The sequence below is a fragment of the Halichoerus grypus genome, chromosome 7, assembly GCF_964656455.1.
Source record: "Halichoerus grypus chromosome 7, mHalGry1.hap1.1, whole genome shotgun sequence".
Classification (NCBI taxonomy): Eukaryota; Metazoa; Chordata; class Mammalia; order Carnivora; family Phocidae; genus Halichoerus; species Halichoerus grypus.
Window position 1 is genome coordinate 128,161,089 of NC_135718.1, and position 16,941 is coordinate 128,178,029.

The following is a 16,941-nucleotide window of genomic DNA, read 5'->3' on the forward strand; positions in this document are numbered from 1 at the left end:
CAGTTTACCTGAACTGCTTGTTTAGGAAGCCTCTGGCCCTAAGTGAAATAGCTGTTTGAGGCTGATGCCGATTTTCCCCAGTATCACCATAATTCACAGATAAAATCCTGCTTGGGGGTGGGGACGGTTTCCAGTGAGGAAGATGTGTGGTGGATGAAAAAGTTGGCCTGTTTTGGTGAAAGCCAAAGTTTTCTCCAGGAGGAGCACTGTCGGCGGGAGGTGTAGGGCAGGCCAAGATGCCGCCTGCCTCAGAGGATGTAGCCACAGGGCCTGCGGAACCCCAGGGCTGGCTGTTCCCCAATGGTCCCAGGCTTCAGGGCAGGCCCCGACCTAGGATGGGTGCTCCTTAGTATTTGGCTTTCTTTCTTTCTTTTTTTCTTTCTTCCTTCCTAAGATTTTATCTATTTATTTGAAAGAGAGAGCATGAATGGGAGGGAGGGGCACAGGGAGAAGGAGAAGCAGACTCCCTGCTGAGCAGGGAGCCCCCCACGTGGGGCTTGATCCCAGGACTCTGAGATCATGACCCCAGTGGAAGGCAGATGCTTAGCCGACTGAGCCAACCCGGCACCCCAGTATTTGGTTTTCAAACGTACTCACATGTAGTCTATTGTTCTAGTTAAAAGTGCATAAACTGTCGACCTAAGCCATATCCATCAAACGTACCTAAGATGACCCCAAATGATCAGACAGTGGCCAAAGTGGAGGGATCACAAAGTATCATCTTTCTAGCTTCTGCCCCTTAATAGGTCCCTATCTAGCTCCTAGGGTACACCTCTGCCCCATTTCCTAAACTGACTCCAGTGTCACTTTGATGTCTCAAGAAGTGCTAGAAATGTGCATATCCTGGGATAAGGATCTGCAGCCTATTCCTGGCCTATGGATTCTTACTCTGTTGCTATAAAGAGGCTCCGGAGGCCTGAGAAAAAGATGGAAAGAAGGAATGAATCAGTCATCCAAAAAGCCTTTATTCTCCCACTTGGTTCCTCTTTCAGAGCTTATACTCTCTAAGTTCTAGAACGGGGTCGGGGCGACAGTGCCAGGGAGGGGAGCCTCTGGGCCCATGCTCATGCAGTTGCTTTCCTCCCAGCTGGGTGTGAGCTCAGGGCAGGATCAGGCGCTTGAGAACTCTGCCTGGCTTCACGGTCACAAGCTGTGAGCGCCTCCCATAGGGGTTAGGCAAGTGCAGCTGTAGGAGAGCCCACTCCCAGGGCCGTAAGGAAGGAGGAATTCCATTGTGAGACCAAGCAGAAGCATTAAGAAAATTCACTTCAGATTCAACATTGTGGGTTCTTCCGAAGAGATGTCATGAATGAGGAGGCTCAGCTGTTCTCCAGGATCTAGCTCCTTGGGGGATTCCGCAGAGAACTGGCATCAGCCAAAGCAGACCGCAGGGGCTGCGTGCCCGGAGAGATGATGCCTTCCTTCATCGCCACAGGCAACCCATCTTGGGTTCAAGGACGAAGGATTTAGATGTCTTCCCGGAGGTGTGTAGGTGAGCCCTGAGATGGATCTTGGGTGCCCTGGAAATTGTGTTGATACTGAGATGATGAAGGGAGTTCGTTCTCTGGGATAGACTAAGGGGGACCCCAATTTAGTCTGAGGCCCCAGGTCTGCATGGAATGCGTTCACCCAATTGTTCGTGGAAGCAGCCAGGCTCTCCAGGTGCCTTCTGCAAATGCAGGGGGTGGGGGCCGGGGGGCTGGTTTTCTAAAATCAGGCCAAGCTCTTTGTTTCTCCCTCACTCCTTGTTCTTTTGTACCTCCTCCTACCCAGGGATCTTCCAAGGTCATGGAAGGAGAAGACAGAGGATGCTGGGCCTCCCTAGGGAGTAGCTGGGGTGAGTGGCTGGCAATTATGGAGGTAGGGGTAGCCCTCTGGACCGCTGAGGGGCCCCCATACTTTCCCTCTTCCAGAGGTTTCAGCTGCTTGGCCTGGTCACCTCTGTAGCCTGATCCCAGGACTCAAGTGTGGGCACAGGGGTAGTCTGGGTTCTTGTTCTCTTCGGCGGGGTATCCAGCCCTCACGGATGTGGGGTGAGGAAGCAGAGTCACTGCTAGGATGTTGAGAACTTGGCCGTGGTCAGGACCGGACTTTTCCCAGCTCGGGCATCTGGCCTGTTTTGGGGCAGGGCCCAGGCGGAAGATCTTGGGATCACTGTCTTGCCAGCCCCAGGAAGGAGATAGAGCTGGACAGGCTTCTAGGAACTTCTCTGATTACTTTTCCCTATGGCAGCAAAGCACCTAATGTCCCTGTCCTAGACGGAGAGATGAAGCTCACAGAGCACTTTGGGTAAGACAGGACTCCTGGGCTCCTTTCTCAGCTCTGTCGTAAATGCCGGCTCCTAGCTCGAAGGTCAGAGAGACACGGGAGGTCCCCCAAGTGTCCGTTTGCGGCTACTAGAGGAAGCAGAAGAATGGCCAGTGGTAAAGACCTGGAGTCTGGTCCCAGTCCTTGCTGATGCAGCTTCCGGTGACTGCATGTGCCTCCTGAGGGGCACCCCTTCTCCAGGCCCACCCAAGGGGTCTCTCAGATCACAAGGCCCACTTTCCCAGACCCACCTGCCCAGGCCTGGGGGACTCTGGCACCCGGGCTGGTGGAGGGCGCCAGGGCTCAGGGGCAGGGCTCCTCTGGCAGCTGGGCCGCATACAGGGCCAGCGTGTGATGCAAGAACTGGTACTGCTCCGTGGTCTGGATCATTCCGCCCCTGTGAGGGAAGCAAGCAGACCGCGAGCAGACGGGTCAGGCCAAACATCTTCATAGTTCACCAGGGAGATTCTCCCAAAGAACCCGTCAGCTACTTCATATGTTCCTCCTCTGGGCTTCCTACTCCTGTTTGCTGCCCCTCACACCTTCCCCACAAGGACAGCCCCTCGGCCCCATACTCAGGCCTGGGTCCTGTGGCTGGCTGGGCCGAGGAGGAGACAGCCCACACTGAAACTTGTTCCTCTCCGACCCATCAGCTCCTGGGGCAGAACCAGGCCCCTGATCCCTCAGGCCGGACAAGGAATATTCCTGAGCCTCAAAGTTTCCTCCTCCCCATCTTAAATGTAAACATAATAATTCCATATATGTGTATAGTAGGTTCTTATATTCGAAAAACACATTCACAGTGAGTTAACTCATTCCTTACAACAGCTGTCTGGGGGAAGGAGCCATTATTTCTCTCTGGATAAAGACATGGGGGCCCAGAGAACGAGCATGATAGCTCAGTGAGATGCAAGGCAGAATTTGCACCCTGGTTCCCTCTCTCCAGATCCAGGGGGCTTCTGTGCATTATCCGTGTCTACCTAGTGTTTAGAACCAACCATCCCCTATTCTTCCACCTTTCCCTGAGTAGGGAATTTGGAAAAAACAAAACCAGAAAAGATGTAAGGCTCAGATATCCACAGAGTGGCATATTTCAATCTCGGCCCCCAAGCTAAAATTCTAGATAGAGATTCTTTCCTGGGTGTTAGGTGCAGAAGAAACAGCTCTTTAAGCCAAGGGCCCCTTCCTTTCTCGAGGGAGGTGCTTGATGGTGCCTCTAAGTGCTCTGGAGCCCAGGAAGCACGGAGGCTACTCCTCCACGGTGCTACTCCCATCCACATCCGTAGACCCACCTGTCTAGCCGCAGTTGGCACACGATGCCCAGAATGTCCACTTCCCCACGGGCCTTCAGCTGTTGACAGCCAATTCGGGTGGCGATGAAGCAGCCAGTCCGGCCAATCCCTGCACTGGACACAGCCAGGGAGGGGACAGGGAGGTCACAGGAGACTGGGGAACATGGGGGCCAGGCGAGTGGGGAACATGGGAGACAGGTGACCAGGGAACATGGGGGCCAGGCCTCAAACTGCAGAGAAAGTCGTAGGGCGCTCTGTTTGAGGGGTGGGGACATGAGGATGGAGGAAGGCCGCAGTACCTTCTCAGGTTAGAGCTGGCGCTGGAGGAGGTTACATTTCCTACTAGCCTCGCCGTAAACCTTTCCCAGGTCCCCCTCCAGTCCCCGTGGACATTTCGAGGAGCCGTCTTCTGCTTAGCAGCAGGAAACGGTTTCCAGCTATCAGTGCTCACACTGGGCTTGCGGAGCCCCTGTGACCTCCTCCATCACCACAGCTGCGGACACTCAGCCCCCTTTTCCCACCTTGAGTCCTTCCCACAGCTGGCTCTCCACTCTGCTCTGTCTTGCTCTTTATTTCAAAATCTTCTCAGCCCCCCCCCCCTTTAGGAAGACTTGTCTGAACCCTTGATAGAAGCCACTCAGGACTTCCCAGCACATAATGCCTAGGCACCACCTGCAGAGTCCCCTCCGTCTGTACTTTAAAAAAAAAAATTTTATTTATTTATTTATTTATTTGTCAAAGAGAGGGGGAGAGAGAGAGAGGCAGAGGGAGAAGCAGGCTTCCCGCCGAGCAGGGAGCCCGATGCGGGGCTCGATCCCAGGACCCCGGGATCATGACCTGAGCCCAAGGCAGACGCTTACTGACTGAGCCCCCCAGGCATCCCACCTCTGTCTATACTTTTGCCACTATGTTCTTTTTAGGGTATGCACTCCCGAATGGTTTCCTTATTGTAAGCTTGTCCCCTGTGTTACCCTGGACTCCATCCCAATCAGATTCTTATTCTGTAGCCCAAGTATTCCTTTGGCTAAATCCAAGTTTCTTAGCCAGTCCTATGAGGCCTCGGGCCTTCCAGATTTATCTCTTATCACTCTCCTCCCCTCCCCCACTTGACCTCCAGGCCCCCATCCCCATCCTCTAAGTCTACTCCCCGCAATGTGTCCATTTAAAAATGTCATCTAGGGGTGCCTGGGTGGCTCAGTCGGTGAAGCGTTTGCCTTCAGCTCAGGTCATGATCCCAGGGTCCTGGGATCGAGCCCCATATTGGGCTCAGTGGGGAGCCTGCTTCTCCCTCCGCCTGCCACTCCCCCTGCTTGTGCTCACTCTCTCTCATTCTCTATCAAAGAAATAAATAAAATCTTTAAAAAAAAATGTCATCGAGGGGCCTTTGCACACGCTGTTCTATCTGTCTGGAATGCTTCCCCTTTCTACTCTTGGCTAATTCACCTCTCAGGTTGTTACTTGGTTTAAATGTCCTTTCTCCTGGAAAACTGTCTCTGGCCAAATTCGGAGATGAGCGACTTGGTTCTGTGCCCCCCGACACCGCCATCATAGCCCTCGTCATACTGCGAGCCTGTCAGGGCAGAAGCCAAGCTGTCTCCTTAGCATCTATCACCGTGCCTGACAATAACAGGTTTTCAATAAGCATTTGTTGAGTAACCGAGTTTCTCAACAGCAGGGACCATGTTTACCTCCTGCCCCAGCAGACTGGGAAGCTTTCTGATAGTCTTTCCCCTCTCTGGCTTGTGCCTGAATGTCCAGCCCACATAGCCAGGTTCTGCATGAAGGAGAGAATAAGCACAGGGCACTTTGCTGAGTGACCTAGGGATTCCCATCCTGGGAAGAATTGGGCCTGCTTGGTGCTGTCCTTCCTGGACCCATTCCAAGGAAAGACCCAGTGGCAAGGGAAGAGGGGCCTGCGTCAAGGCTGCCGGGGAGGGCGGGGCGCATACCTGCAGTGGACCACGATGGGCCCAGTGTTGGCAGCTGTCTCTGGGCTCTCCTCCACCTCGGCCACCAGGCGCAGCAGGGGCCCAGCCGATTCTGGGGTCTGGTGGTCAGGCCAGGCGGAGAAGAGGACGTGCTTCACTCCCCGGCACTCCTCCTGGTGCTGGCAGAGGGACAAGGCATGAGAACCAGGGTCAGGGGAGGGGGCAGTGCCAGCCTTCTCTGGGGCCAGAGGAAGTCAAGGGCTAGAATGACTCCATGGCACGGTCAGGGACCCCGAGCAGGCAAGGTCAGCTCTCCCTTCTCCTGCTCATCAGACTCCACAATTCCCTCCTCTGAAATGCTGGCAGGAATGCCGTCCAGGGAGGGGGGAAAGACCCAAGTTCAAGTCCTGGCTCTGGCTCTGCCTCTCACCAGCACATGACTTTGGGCAAAGTCCCTTAACCTCATTCTCTTCACTTAGAAAAAGGACACAGTGATATCTTATTGGTTTGCTTCTCTGGTTGCTTGGAGGATAAGGAGTTGGTAGAGAAATGCTTTGAAAGATATCAAATGCTATATGATAATAGAAGGCATCTTAAAGCACTTCACATGTGTTATCATACATCTCTCTGGACTTCCTGGGGCTCCTTCAGCATGACTCCGGGACCCCACCTCTCCTTTCCTGGCCCATTCAGCACAGACGGACGGGCCTTCCCGGCAGCTCCTGCTTGGTTTGTTGGCTCTGCCCTATTAGACCAGGGCAGTACCCATGTTTCTCTTTCTTCTGTGCCTCAAGCTCTTCTTTTAGATGTGTGTTCAAGAAGGTTTAGATGAGTCAACCCCTGGCTCCCAGTGAAGGTTGGGCCTGAGTTTCAGAGATGCTGGAGGTGGTCTGAGCTCCCTGTACCTGGATGGTGAGCTGCCGCACAGTGTACTCTGGACACTCTTTTGTGTCTTGGATGCGGAGCCGGAACGGTCCGTAGGTTTCCTCTTCTGTGGGCCAGTAGTGGACACATTTCTAGGAGGGAGGGAGCTGGGAGTCAGAAGGGGGAAGTGTCTATCAGCCTGAGCAGGGGCCAGCACAGCAGAAAGGGGAGTGGGTCCCCTCCCAATTTCCCACCCCCGCTGGAGGGGCTGCGCACTGCGCTTCACATCTGCTCTGTTTTCTCGGTTGGTGGCTTGGCACCCGGGGCGGGCTCTCCTGAGCTTGGCACGTGCAGGTGAAGTGCGCACCCTATCCTCCATTCTAGCTGTGGATAGCCCCCATGGCATATAGCTCAGAAACTTTTCTAGAAGTGCAAGCTGGGCCTGGCTATAGGTATTGTTAACTCCCAGGGGAGCCCTTAGTCCTGAGCTGCCCTGAGTAGCGGCATGTGTGGTAGGATAAAATGTGGCCCTTTCTGGGTTCACTAAAGACTGTGGCTCCTACCTCCTTGCCCTCTCGGAGCTGAGTGAGCATGACAATGAGTGACACTTTTTCCTGCCACACCATCTCCCAGAAGTCCGACACAGTGTTGGGCATGGGGCCCTGGGTCGCAATGTAGACCTTCTCCTGCCCATCGTAGCCCTGGGGAGGTGGATGCACAAAAGGAAGGGTAGGAAGCAGTGAGTTAGCTCTCTGGGGGAATCCCAGACTCTGTAGGTCCTGGGATCCGGCCAAAGCCACTGAACGCACACACACAGACACACACATGCGTGCACTGGAAGCCACATGGTAGAGAGGACAGAGGTTCTGGGGGAGGAACACGTGGGTTCAAATCCCTGTTCTGCTGCTTACTGGCTATGCCACCGTAAGCAGGTTACCTAGCCTCTGTAAGCCTCAACTTTCTCATCTGTAAATTGGGCGTAATATCTAACTTGCAGGAGTATAATACAGATTACATTCCACAAAGCATACGGAAAGGCTAGCACATACCAAATACTTTGTCGGTGTGTGTTCCCTTCCTCCCCTGCTGCTTTCTACTAGCACAAAATAAGAAAACAGTGTTCAACATTGGTGGAATGAATGTTTCACTTTTATGTATTACTTGTATATATTTAGTAGCAAGATGTAGCACACTCTTGCTGACCCCTTCCTCTCCCCTTTAGAATCTCAGCTCCTGAAGATGAGGAAATCCAGACAGACCACCGTTCACCACCGTTCACCAAGTTTCTGCCGCAAACAGATGCGGCCAAGAGCTCTCCTTTCCTCTCCCTGCCTTAGCTAACAGCTTTCCACCTCTTGGTGCCTCTGACCGCTGCCCTACCCACTTTGCGCCACTAGGGGGCGTTGCTTTTACATCTACTTAGGGCCAGTAGAGATGGGAAGCTGGGGTAGAGAGGCCACCTTGCCTCCCTGGCTCCTATAGTTTGATGTTAAACCATTTCCACCAAGGAGGGGCTGCTTTGGGGAGCACTTAAGCCTAGAGAGAGAGAAAAGGGAGACAGCTAAGAGCTCCTATTTGTGCGAGCACCTTCCAAGCAGAGCTAAGAGGGATGAGCCTCGGGGGGATATGCGGGAGTGGGTTCAACAATGCAATTTCCTCCCTGTGTAGAAGGTGGGCAGGGATGAAGTGATAGTGTGCATGAAGGAGACTGGCTGGTATCTTCTTCTCAGCTTAACATCTGCTCTGTTTTCTCGGTTGGTGGCTTGGGGCCTATTCAGTGTCTGCCCCAGCTTGGCAGCTGCGATTTGGAGCGGGAACTCACAGCTGGAAGACGTTCTCTGGGGACAGATGTCTTCAAAGACAGCCCCCCCCCCGCCCCTGCACCCCCATTCCCTGCAGGGCAGCCTCAGCCAGGCCACTCACTCGGATGTAGTTGGCGTTGATGTAGTCTCCGTCTTCTTGGCTCTGTGCCCGGCCTAGACAGACGCGGCTCTGGGGATCTAGGAAGTAAAAATCAGCAGAGGTCAGAGGTCAAAAGGGGACCAACTAATGTACACGCCAACAAGGTCAGGAAGAGGTGAGTTCCTGTGCTTATCACAGTGTCTCTGGTATAGCAGGTGGCCAGAGACCCACTAAATTTTATATGTGGACAATAGGGAGCCACAGAATGTTTTGGAGCAGTGGAGTGACACTATCAAAGGAATAACTGGGGAAGGTTAACTGGGTGGTGCCGTGTAGGACAGACTATTGAGGAAAGGAAATGGAGCCGCAGGGGCCTAATGGGCTGTGAGTTGAGATATTCTAGCCTTGAGATTGGTAAGGGTGTGGAGCAGGATTGTACCAATGGGAACAGAAAAAGAGATGTCATGGAGAAAGAGTTGGTTTCTGACGGTGAATATGTGAATACGGGATTTGGATGAATGACTTGCCTAAAATCCCACAGTGGGGAAGCAGGACCAGAATTCCGGCTTCATTCCGATACTGGGCGTGTCAGCCTGTCCCTCGAAGGGGGAAGGCTTTCTCCAAATCCAATCCAAGCAGGGACAGAGAACCTAGCCTGCGAGGAAAGGAGACTAGCTCTCCCGGTGCTGGCCTGGTTCTGGACAGAGGGGGATTGCAGGCAGAGGGCGCTCTCCCCTCTCTCGTGGCTGCCGGCTGGTTAGACTTTGGCCAAGAACAAGGGCTGCTCCCTCCCCCTCACTTCGATGCTGAGTGCTGACCCACCCCTGCGGGCAGAGGGCTGGAACCACAGGAGCTGGTGGTGAGCTAAGGCCTCAAGACTGGGAGTTACTGGAGGTGGGTTGGCCAGACAAGGCTGCTCTGAGTGGGGGGAGGGAGAGAATCTGTGAGGGTTTCGCGCTTGCCTCTGAAAGGTGGGAGGTGCTGATCCCTGGGTCCCTTGAGCTTGAGGGGTCAACCCCTTACAGCCCCTGGACTCCCATCTCCAAACCTGTCACTGCTCTCTTTTGGATGCCCAGCATCTGAGCTGCTCAAAGCCCTCCCTCCTGGAGCCATCCTGATGGTGCCTTTCCCGCTACGGACCTCTGCTGGGCGTTTCCCACAGCGGAGGAAGAGCACAAAGAAGCTGTGATCTTGGGCAAGTTAGGCAACCTTTCTGTGACTCCGCTGCCTCGTTTGTAAAACGGGAGTAATGATAGCATCGCGTCAACTTCATGGGGTCATTTTGAGAAAGGAGTTAACATCAGGGGCTCCCAGCACTGCCTGGCCCAACAGTAAGCATCTGCAAGTACGAGTTGCCGTGTTCTTACTGTGGTTATGGTTCTCGCTCCTCCTTCCCCCAGCCGGGGCAAGGTATTGGTATTTCTCTGCTGAAAGCAGGTGCCCCGGGTAAGGGAGCTCTTCCCTGGCTGAGGCTGTGTGTCTTGCCTTCTGAACCTGTCCAGCCCCAGGGACAGCACCACCTCCCTTGATGCCTGCCGCGGTTCTTACTTGGCAAGATGGTCTTATATCGGTCCTTGGAGGCGTGGCCAGGAATATCCAGGTCTTCAGGGTTGACAAAGTTCGAGGGGATCTTCTGGCAGAGGGAGGAAATGAGTGAATAGCCACTACCTCTTCCCAGCCTTTTCCCCCTTCCCCCCCACCGCCCCGATCTAGTGGAGCTGGTCCTGGCTGTTTTCTCCTGGCTTTAGTAGGTCTGGATGGGGTGGAGGGCAGAAGGGGGAGCAGGGGGTGATTTTCTCCCCTGGCACTGGGGTTCTCGTCGATTCTGAGGGCCCAAAGAAGAGACATACCCGCAGTGCCCAAGATAGTATGGTGCTAGCTGGCTGTCTCTGATTCAGAAGGGGCAGAGTGACTCGGAGGGGACCCCAAGTTCTTACCAAGAATTCCTCTTCCAGCTGCTTGGGGCTGGGTGGCTGGTGCTGCAGGGCCCAGCGGGTGAGGGGGTGTCCAGCTGTGCGCAGAAAGTGTAGGGTGACCTCCCGGGGTGTGTTCACCGAGCAAATGGGTTCCACAGCCCCCAGGGACCGCACATCCAACATCAAAGCAACGTTGGAGCCCCGCCTGCAGCACAGACGACCAGCGCCCAGTGAGCGCCCAGGAGCGCGAGCTGCTCTAGCCATTCTTACTGTTACGGGGTACGTGTGAGGGGGCTGCTCCTTGTCTTCCCCTGGACCCAGAGGCCCGGGAGATTCAAGGGTTCAGGCCCCTGCTATATGGCCTTTTTTTGTCAGTCAGATCAGGGCAGCCTTGAACCTCCAGCTGCCCACCTCTACCCATTCCTTCCAGGCCCCTAAAGCTCAGACCTACATCCGGACCCAAGACAGCCCTGCTCCAGGGGCTGCTCAGCCCAACTTAGGGTTCGGGGAGCAGGCACAAGGTTGACGTGAAACTTTATACCCCAGGCATGCAAATGCCATGCAAATGCCATGCAAATGCCATGCAAATGAACACATTGGGTTTTTCCTTTCCAGATTGGAGTCAACAGCTGAGGGCCCTCTGGACCCAGCTGTCAGAGCTGGAGGGGGCAGATGGAGGGAACCAGGCAGGGTCTCAGGGCTGGGAAGGCCCCCCCTCCCAGGAAAGATCTCACCTCTCCTGCAGCCGCACATGCTTCTTGGCCGGTGCCTTGGTGGGTGGAGGCTGGGTCATGGCTGCCCCCAAAGACCAGGTCAGCAGCTGTGCTCTGGAGCACCCCCCACGGTCCTGGACCATGCTGGGGTGGGGTGCAGGGCCCAGGGGAGGCTCACTCAGCCATGAGGTTCACCTGAAAGACAGGGCCCCTCAGCAGCTGACCTCTGGCCTGTCCGACTGGCCAGGGGAAGGCTCCCAAGCCCAGGCCAGCCGCCTGCTTTCCAGCACCTCTGTTTTCACTGGGGTGTCTTCTGCTCTCCGAGCAGGGCTGTCATTGTCACTGAGGGAAGGCCGGGATCCCTACAAGGGGACCCAGGGTGGTAGGCAGGCCAGACAAGGCATAGAGATTGGTGGGGGGGCAGGAAAGACTCCAGAAGGAGGAAGAGAGGGGAGAAGAGGCTGCCCGAGGCCAGAGTACAGAGGGCTCTCAGCTGGGGCCCAGGTGCAAGAAGGCAAGGGAGGAAACAGAAACGACGTGTTCTGTGTAGAAGGGAGAGAGAAAGCTCACAGAAACCACCTCTAGTCCGGGCCTTCTCTGAAATGAGAGGGTTGAGGCCTCTTGCAGCGTGGGAGCCAGTTGGGGACCCTTGTAGACCCCATCCTAACTGCTGGCGGTGCCCGAGTTCATTCTGGCCTCTGGGGTCTCTGTCCAGGGAGGTAGGCTGGTGGGGGGGTGTTTCCTTCCTCCTCTGCCCATCCCCCCATCTCCCGCCTCTGTAACCGTCACAGGAAATGGCCTCACCAAGCCCTTGAGCGGCAGCGCATGGTGAGGCGACAGCTGAGGGCACAAGAGGGGGCATGGAGGTGGTGGGGCCCATGTCCTCTTGGGGGACAGTCCCTATCTTCCAGAGCCAGGTCACAGCTTCCGACGGGTGGGGGCGGTGTGAGAGTCGCTAAGCCCGCAGGGAGGCACAGAGGTGAGGGGACAGAGTGGGCCCCGTGCAGATGTGGGTGGTAGAGAGAAGCTCTCACGAAGCAGGAAGGGGGTGGTTGGCCTTTGCTGTCCTTGCAGCCCCCCTGCGGCTCCCCTGGCCCGTGCCCCTCGGGGATATCAGCTAGGTCAGCGCCCATTCCCCAGTGCAGCCTCACTCACACCCGCCTTGGAGATGCCCTCCCACCTCCCCAAGGCTCACACCACCCCAGGACCACAGGGCCCCTCCTCCCCCCATTCAGGTACTTACTGAAGCAGCTGTGTCCCCCAGGCTGCCTCTTACCAGCTGTCTGTCTGTCTGTTGGTCTGTCTTTGAGGGCTGAGGAGGCTTCAGGAAGCCAGCTTCCTCCCTCTGCCCCTCCTTGCTGCCACCCACGCACACCCCAGCGGCGTGCTGCCCTCCTGCGCCCGCTGCCACCACCAGGGGTCGGGTGCCTCTTGCCTGCGCCCCTCTGGGGGTGGCCTGGCTGTGGCCCAGCACTTTTGCCACGGGCCTAAGGCCCTGCTCTGTGGGGATGGAGAGGGAGGGGCCGGCCTGTTCCTGACCACCCTGGTTCCCCTAGCTCCCAAACCCCCTTGCTCCCTGGACTGCTTGTCCTCTGGGTATTTGTCACATCCAGTCTCTGCCCGCTTACCAGGCAGAGCTCAGCTGACCCCCAGCTCCATGCTGTCCCACACAGAAACCCCAAGCTGTTCCTGCTCAAGCTGGCCCTGTCCAGAGACTGACTTCTGCCTCAAAGCCCTGGTCCTGGAAACCCTTGTCCCTTCAAGCCTTGCGAGTTCCTGATCAGGTCCAGGTTGTACCTTCTCAAAGCAGAGGTGGGTGCGGACTTGGGGTGGGGTGAGGGAAGAAGGAGGCAGGAATCCTTGCTCCACGATGGGGAAGAAAGGCCCAGGCCAGACCAGAAGGGTCATCCCCAGAACTTGAGCCACACCCCAGCTCTCAGCTACCTGTGGTTGGAGATGGACCAGCCAGCCAGGAAGGAGATAGTAGAGACAGCTTGTAGGAGAGTCTGGGGCTCTCTTTCCCTGCCCCCAGCCCCTCCAGGCTTCCTCCCAGAATCCTGACATCTATTTAGAAGACTTACAGATAGCGGACAGTCTCTGGCCCTCACACCGGGGGGACTCCCGCGTCTTCTTTGCTTCTGGGGTGCCTGGATGCCTGGGGCCTAGAAAGTGGCCCCCGCGTCCAAGACTCCACTGCCCCCCACCCCTGCCTCGCCTCGGCAGGCCCCTTGCTGGCCAGCAGCCCGGCCGGTTCATGCTCGCGGCACAGCTTCTTCTACCTTGTAACATTCCAAACACCCTTCCCTTCCCGGCCCCAACACGCGCAATCCCCGTCCTCTCTCTTCCTCCCACTTCTCTGATTCAGCTGTCAAATGGTGACAGCAAAAAAGAAATGATTTACAATAGACACAGGGGGTGCGCACATGGGAGGGGTGTTGGGGAGGGTGCTGGCCTCGGCTGCTGGACCGTGGGGGAGGAGGGGTGGGATGGAGACCAGGATGACCCTTTGGAACTCGGGAGGCCTCCCAGTGCCTGTTGTTGCTTCTGGAAGTGGGGGTGGGGGACCAGGTGCCGGGTCCTTTCTGAACCCCTCCCGGGCCAGCTGGTCCTGGACCCTTCTTCACTCTGGCGAGTGGGTGGTTTCCCTGAAAGGAGGGGCTGGAGTAGTAGTCAGCCTGGTACCCAGAACAGGCTGGAGGCAGGGGCAGGATAGCCTGGGAATCCCTGGTAAATCGGTGGGAAGTGACCTGAGGCTGGCTTCTGCCTCAACTGCTCCCCCAAACCTACCAGTATCTCCACGAATGGATCGTGGGGCCCTGGGGATCAAAGAAGGGGGCAGGAGGGGATCAGAGAGAGGGCCACCCCCGTGGGGCCAAGCTGTTGATTGTTATCAAGAACAGGAAGCTAGGATACCACAGGGGTGGGGAGGAGGAAGCAGGCAAAGCCTTCCCCCAACTGGTCCACCAGTGCCTCCAGGTTTCTACCAGGTTTCCAGGGTCTGAGCCCCATGGTGGGCCGTGAGCACACCCTCTACCCTCCCAAGGCTGGGCCCAGCAGCAGTTTGAAGAGCGGGAAGCTGAGCTCTTGGGTGAAGAGCAAGGAAGCTGGGAGCCAGGAGATGGGAGAGGTAGTTGGGGGTGGGGGTGGAGACAATGGCATTAGGCAAGACCCTGAGGATCTCTCAGTTCCCTTTGGGTATGTTTGGGGTTGGGGGGATATAGTCACTCCTTTCCTCCTGCCCCTTTTCTCCCTTCTGCTTTAGAAATGCCTGGACATCCATGGAGGTGTGGGGCTAGAGCTCAGAAGGGGTGAGCGCACCACCCACGAGCCTCGGATGGGACAAGATGCCCTGCAGCAGCTCCTCCCCAGACTGGCCAGGCTGCTGGAATGGGGGAAGGCCCAGGGTTCCCTGGAAGTGACTCCTCTGCCCCCAGAACCTTCCTCATTCCTGGGGTGGAACAGCCCCAGACAGCTCTCAAGCCTTCATCTTTCCAGTAACTGATTTGCCTTCCAGAGCTGGGATTTAGGTTCCGGCCACCCTTGACTCCAAAGAAAGCACAGCAATAGTTGAGAGCCAAAAAGACCCACGTGCAATGAATCTAAACTGTGGCCCATTAGCTGTGTGACCCTGGGTGAGTTACTGAATATCCCTGAGGCTCAGTCTCCACATCAGGTTCCTCCCTTCCCAGGTGGAGGATCCTGGCACCTCTCTGATCCATCAAATGGGGCTGGGCCTCTGAAGGGCTCAGGAGCTGTCAGCCGGAGAAGCTGGCCAGGGGAGGGGGCCGGGGGAGTAGTGTCTGGAGGGAGGATCCATGTCTCCTCTCTCCCAGACCCCCTTCCTCCTGACTGCTCCCTTTCTCCAGCTAGTCTGCAGGGACAGAGCTGCCGGGGCACATGCCCCCCTCCTCTCGCCATTCGCCAACCCCAGGGCTGCCAGTCACCACTTGCTGTCCCCAGTGTCAGAAGCCCCTTGGAGGGGCAGCTGTGTCTGGAATTCCCAGAGCTTCTTGCTCCCCGGCAGCACCTGGGGGGCAGGCCGAGCTGCTGCAAGCTCCAGAGTCAAAGCCTGCTACCCTGTAAAATTCCCGACAGGAGGACCTTGGGCCCAGGGCCTGCTGCTGGGGGCCAGGACTCTGGGGTCCTGTGCACTCCACATGTCTTGCTCCCCTCCCTAGCCCTCTTCATTCCTCTCTCAAGCCCTAGGATCGTAGGTCCTCCCCCACACCGCCCCCAAATCCTGGGCCAGCCTAGGCCTGCTTCCGCCCCAGTGTTACAGGCTCCCGCTTGCCCCTGGCTGTGTGGGGGAGACAGAGACGCAGTGAGCTGGGAGCTGGGAGGCCTCATCCCAGGAGAAGCAGGGAGGCTCTGCAGGAGAGACCCTGGGTGAGTGGGCCAGACTATCGCTGTTGGCGGCGTGGCAGTGATCTGGGCCCGCTGGTGTGAAGTCTGAAGGAAGACGGAGACCCACCGGGCCTGCCCCAGGGCCCTGCCTCTGTGCCGGCCATCCCGGAAGCTCATCCCCCACCCGACCCACTTTCCCTGACACCTTTTGGGGACCTGTTGGTGAAGGGGACTTTCCCATACCTCACGCCCCCTGGCCGAAGGACCAGTGATTCAGGCCAGCTCAGCACGTGGGGAGCCAAGGCTGGCCTGCCTGAGATGCAGGAAAGAGCCCCATTCTTTGCCCGCTTGCTGGAACTCAGGTCCCTTGTAGGAGGGACTCCAGGACGGAAGAGAGTCCCTCCCTCTCTCCCAAGGCGAGAGCTTATCTATTGTACAACATGGTCCTTTCTTCCAGGGACCTTCCTGTCCCTCTCCCCCTCCACGATGTCCCTGGACACCCCCATGTACACGCAGATGCCCACACGTGCACATTCATCCAGATAGGTATGTGCACCCTCACGGCTCATGCACACACGCATGCACACAGCATGTCCCTCCACACACGTGCCCAGGCCGCCGGCGCACCCATGCACACCCTCACCAATCAGCCGCCTCCAGCCCCTTGCTGCCTTCCCACAGCCTGGTCAGGGGAATCTAGGCCTGCCCCTCCCTGGTGACCTTCCCCAGGGCGTGGGAGGAAGAGTGGGAGACTTGGCTGTCCGGATCCATCCTACCCCTCTCCCGCCTGGTGATTAGCTTCCCCTGGTGTGGGGGTGCCCAAGGCCTAGCTACAGGCCATGGGAGCGGAGGGGGAGGACCGGAAGGGAGCCGTGTGGGGCAGCTGCGGGGAGAGACCGGGCTGGCTCACATTTGGGAATCAGGATGCCTGGACCTGTCTCTTGCCCTCCTCTGCCTCCCGGCTGGCTCTCTCCAGAAGGAATCAGTAAGGTGCTTTGAGACCTCAGGAGGACCCCGGGGGTTCTCTAGGGAGAGGATGTGGGTTTGTCTGTGAGAGTGGTTGCCGGGCAGGAGACACAGCCCTTGTGGTACTTTTTTGCTGAATGGAGAGGCTTGGGCTGGGGAGGCTGGATCTTATCTGTCAGATCCTCTCTAACCCCCTTTCTGGAGCCCCCCCCTTCCATCAGCAAGGCTGGCGGGGGGCCTGGCAGGTGTGCTTTCTATGGCCAGGTGCCTCCTCCTGGACTGTCCACAGAACTAGCTACGGAGTCTATGCTGTCCCCAGCAGGCTCCTCTTTTGTGGGGCCTCTCAGGCGGGGTTTAAGACCCGCCCCCCCTTACCTACAACCATGTCTTGCCACAGCTCTTCGACTTAGATTCTGAATTAGGATGTTTCCACCCCCCTTCTCCCCTGTGCTGCTGCTGAGACTCTGCTAGTAAGAGCAGAGTGAGGTGCCCCAGGTGAGGTGGGATGGGGGAGGGGAGCAGGGGAGGATGTTTCCCCCACCTCTTGGCCAGACGGGGACCTTGTCCTTTTGTATCAGCTTCCCCAGTTGCTCTCAGCACCCCCACTCCCCCCACTCCCCTTTGAAAGAACACATGCGTGCATGTACACACACACACACACACACACACACACACACACACGCACACGCAGCCTGGAAAATCTGATGAG

At 56.9% G+C, this 16,941-nt stretch overlaps 1 protein-coding gene across 5 annotated transcripts; it reads right to left on the reverse strand.

Annotated features, from left to right (window-relative positions):
* Window positions 1-945: 945 nt before the first annotated feature.
* Window positions 946-12,246, reverse strand: PTPN7 (protein tyrosine phosphatase non-receptor type 7). Of its 5 annotated transcripts, XR_004915624.2 has the most exons (11): window positions 12,166-12,246; window positions 10,944-11,117; window positions 10,231-10,414; window positions 9,842-9,926; window positions 8,315-8,391; window positions 6,955-7,092; window positions 6,433-6,543; window positions 5,549-5,706; window positions 3,600-3,713; window positions 2,559-2,704; window positions 946-2,396 (listed from the first exon to the last, which is right to left on the reverse strand). XR_004915624.2 is itself a non-coding variant. In XM_036086710.2 (10 exons), exons 2-10 carry the CDS (start codon window positions 11,063-11,065, stop codon window positions 2,611-2,613), a joined length of 1,080 nt encoding a protein of 359 aa, XP_035942603.1. In that variant the 5' UTR covers window positions 11,066-11,117; window positions 12,166-12,246; the 3' UTR covers window positions 946-2,610. The 5 variants fall into 5 exon arrangements, 4 of the variants coding, with proteins under 4 accessions (XP_035942603.1, XP_035942601.1, XP_035942602.1 ...); XM_036086710.2 differs by having other exon boundaries at window positions 946-2,704; window positions 9,842-9,923; XM_036086708.2 differs by having other exon boundaries at window positions 946-2,704.
* Window positions 12,247-16,941: the final 4,695 nt, after the last annotated feature.